The sequence below is a fragment of the Sinocyclocheilus rhinocerous genome, unplaced genomic scaffold, assembly GCF_001515625.1.
Source record: "Sinocyclocheilus rhinocerous isolate Xijiao unplaced genomic scaffold, SAMN03320098_v1.1 scaffold1198, whole genome shotgun sequence".
NCBI classification, from domain to species: domain Eukaryota; kingdom Metazoa; phylum Chordata; class Actinopteri; order Cypriniformes; family Cyprinidae; genus Sinocyclocheilus; species Sinocyclocheilus rhinocerous.
The window spans coordinates 156,021-158,871 of record NW_015649585.1 but is presented as its reverse complement, the minus strand read 5'-3'; the positions used below and the strand labels follow the sequence as shown (position 1 = coordinate 158,871).

Below are 2,851 nucleotides of genomic sequence, written 5' to 3'. Positions count from 1 at the left end.
GTCGATTTTTACAAAGCTCATCGTTCTGAAAAAGCGAGGTGTGCTGTGATTGGCCAGCTATCCAGTGCGTTGTGATTGGCCGAATACCTCAAGCGTGAGACGGAAATGTTACGCCCCTCACCATACTGTTGATGCCGTGTCCGGCCGGAGCGACGAGACATAAACATTAAAACCCATTACAAACGAGGCATTTGTTGCATCCAGTGGGGACATAATTATGTATTATAATGACTTATACTGTCTTTTTACACGTTGCGTTGCATTGCGCCGTTAAACAGTCCTCCATAAAATGTGCCGGTGATCCACAGCACTAAGTTGATGTATTTCCTCAGCGACCAGCATGGATCAGCTCTAGGCATGACGAAGCAGATATCGTCCTCTTTTGGAAGGTCAAACAAAGTAGTTTCGCTTTCACAACGAAGCACACAGCGTCTTCACGACATGGCGGCGGCAGCAACTATACTACAGCGAGAATAAAAGTTACTCCTTCTTTCTTTGTGTGAACATTTGGGCGGTGTTATGCAAATCTTCCCACATAGTGACGTAGGTATGTGGGGGTGTGTTAGAACGAGCCGTTTTAGGTAGGCGTGGCTGACTCTTAACTTTTATAAAGAATATCTCTTTGGATTTGAGACTTTAGTCTTTGCAACTTTACAGATCTTCTTTATGCACCAAGAGCTTGTAACACTCCAACGAGAAAGGAAAAATTGAAATCGCATCATATGACCCCTTTAACAATCTAATATATCAAATATGATACAGTATAGGGATGAGGAACTAAAGCAACAAAAAGTGCAGTACATACTGGTTTGTTGTGTGATAGCACACCCACAGCAGGGTCCCATGGCCGCTTAAGGAGCAGAGAAAGAGCCTCAGACCCTGCCGCTCCTGTTTTTACAGAGGATGACAGCAACATCCTGTCGATCAGGGATGGTACCTAAAAGGGTAAATGTGGAGATGTCTTCTGTAACCTCCTGCTATGGACTCTACACAAACAGTGGTAATATAATAATAAAGCATCCCACCTTGCTTTTGAGTGTCTGCAATACATCAAGGTAAGCCGCCAGCATAGCAAGACTCAAAGACTCCACAAGTGTGCTGTGAAGCCAATGTGTCAGCTTTATGTCCCAGTTGATGCTGGCCAGAGCATGGCGGACCTTACGAGCACATTTATCCACAGCTATCCTGCGTAAGACAGGTTCATTACAAGCCTGTGAAGAGCAGAGACACAGAGAGTGAGAGAACGTTTGCATTAGAACAACCATCTATCCATCATCATGTTTCTCATTTGGTTTCATGGCAGGTCTGATCTGACAGCAGGGACAAAAACAATTCGCTACAAGCAAATAATCTAAGAAAATAATCATGCATAGCTAAACAAATAGGATTATCAACTTTTAAAAGGGAACAATGGATCTCATATCTTTTGTTGTTGACATTAAACTGATACTGACATTAGTAGGGCTGGATGATAAACAATATCATATCAAGATCTCGATAAAATTTATATTGATAATGATGATAAGCTCTGGACATTTAACAGTCTATCACACAGCAGAAATAAAGGCAACAGCAGCCAGTCTGTGCATGTCGCTGTTAAGTCTGCATGATCTGTGGGTCTCTGTGTGAATGAATGGCATAGATTCATCTGACACACAAACTCAAACACATGTGACACTGACAGTGTTTTCAGCGTCTGCATCTCAATATATCAGGACATGAACTTCATCTCTAGAGTTTTCAAATACACAATTAAAACTGGAAGACCTTCATCACATGTCAAAGTTGGGTTTAACTTGAAGAAATTATGACAGAAATATATTACTACTATATACTAAAATGTACTTCTCAACATAATAATATTATTATTTTTAAGGAATATCATGCAAACAAGGTAATTTTCATCCAAATTAATTGCTATACTTTCATTTGATTAAAATTTAAAAGATTGATTAAATTGTTAAAGTTGAATTATTTCATTTCACACCTTTTGATGATACATTTGTAATAAATCATAAAACACAGAATCCAGAAATATAAAATGGAAAACAAAGAATTTAGAAGAAAATAAAACAGATTTCATGGGGCCCTGAATTAAAATAGTTTAATTGTAAAGAAACAAGTTATGTTTAAATTCATTGTCAATGCCTAATAAGCAAGTGGAAAGCATTTCCTCCCCATTAATGAACATCATGATAAATATCATCAATATAGTAGGATACGGAAAAATATATTGTGATCGGGCCTCAGCAATTTTAAATAAATGTGGTTTTACCAAATAGAGGTCTTGAGAAGACCCAAATTTGTAAAACATATTTATTAAAAATAAAAAATGACTAATTATTTTCTTTCTCTGTTGTCTGTAAATCTGTAAATGACCAAACCTAAAGTGGTAAGGAGGAGGATCAGAGAATTAATTTTACCTTCAAAAAAAGAGAGGAAGATCTGATGTGGGATTTCATATTTTATCAACTCGGGCTGGGTTTTTCTTTTGTTTAAAAAAATAATTTACGCACGTCAGGTTTGGGTAAGAAGTGATCAGGTACACATCTTAGGACTAGGCATGGGCCGATTACCGGTTTCAAGGTATACCGCGGTTTGAAAATTTCACGGTTTCAAAACCGCTAATATTTTCCGTTATACCGTTCCTGCGGTATGCGCTGTTTTTCATGTCCTCCTCAAAGACTGAAAGTGTAGGAATCCCTCAGGTTGAGTGCAGTGTAGAGAGTAACATGACCCTCCTCCTCCTGTTGGTGCGAGCGAGCGGTCAGTCACGTGTGTACGGTGTAGGACGGCCAAACTTATGGAGCTTCCCCTGGAACTTACGCGATCGGCAACCGGCCGTTTTTTG

The 2,851-nt window shown here is 39.1% G+C and overlaps 1 protein-coding gene across 5 annotated transcripts in view; it reads right to left on the bottom strand.

Annotated features, from left to right (window-relative positions):
• kansl3 (KAT8 regulatory NSL complex subunit 3) overlaps positions 1–2,851 on the bottom strand; it is a 35,719-nt gene that overhangs the window by 23,693 nt on the left and 9,175 nt on the right. For all 5 annotated transcript variants that reach the window (XR_001636639.1, XM_016515680.1, XM_016515679.1 and 2 more), the window contains exons 5-6: positions 1,026–1,211; positions 806–937 (exon numbers count right to left, since the gene is read on the bottom strand). Coding sequence is in view for 4 of the 5 variants with exons in the window: in XM_016515680.1 (XP_016371166.1) it covers positions 806–937; positions 1,026–1,211 (318 nt within the window). In the remaining variant the exon portion in view is untranslated. The remainder of the gene's footprint in view (positions 1–805; positions 938–1,025; positions 1,212–2,851) is intronic.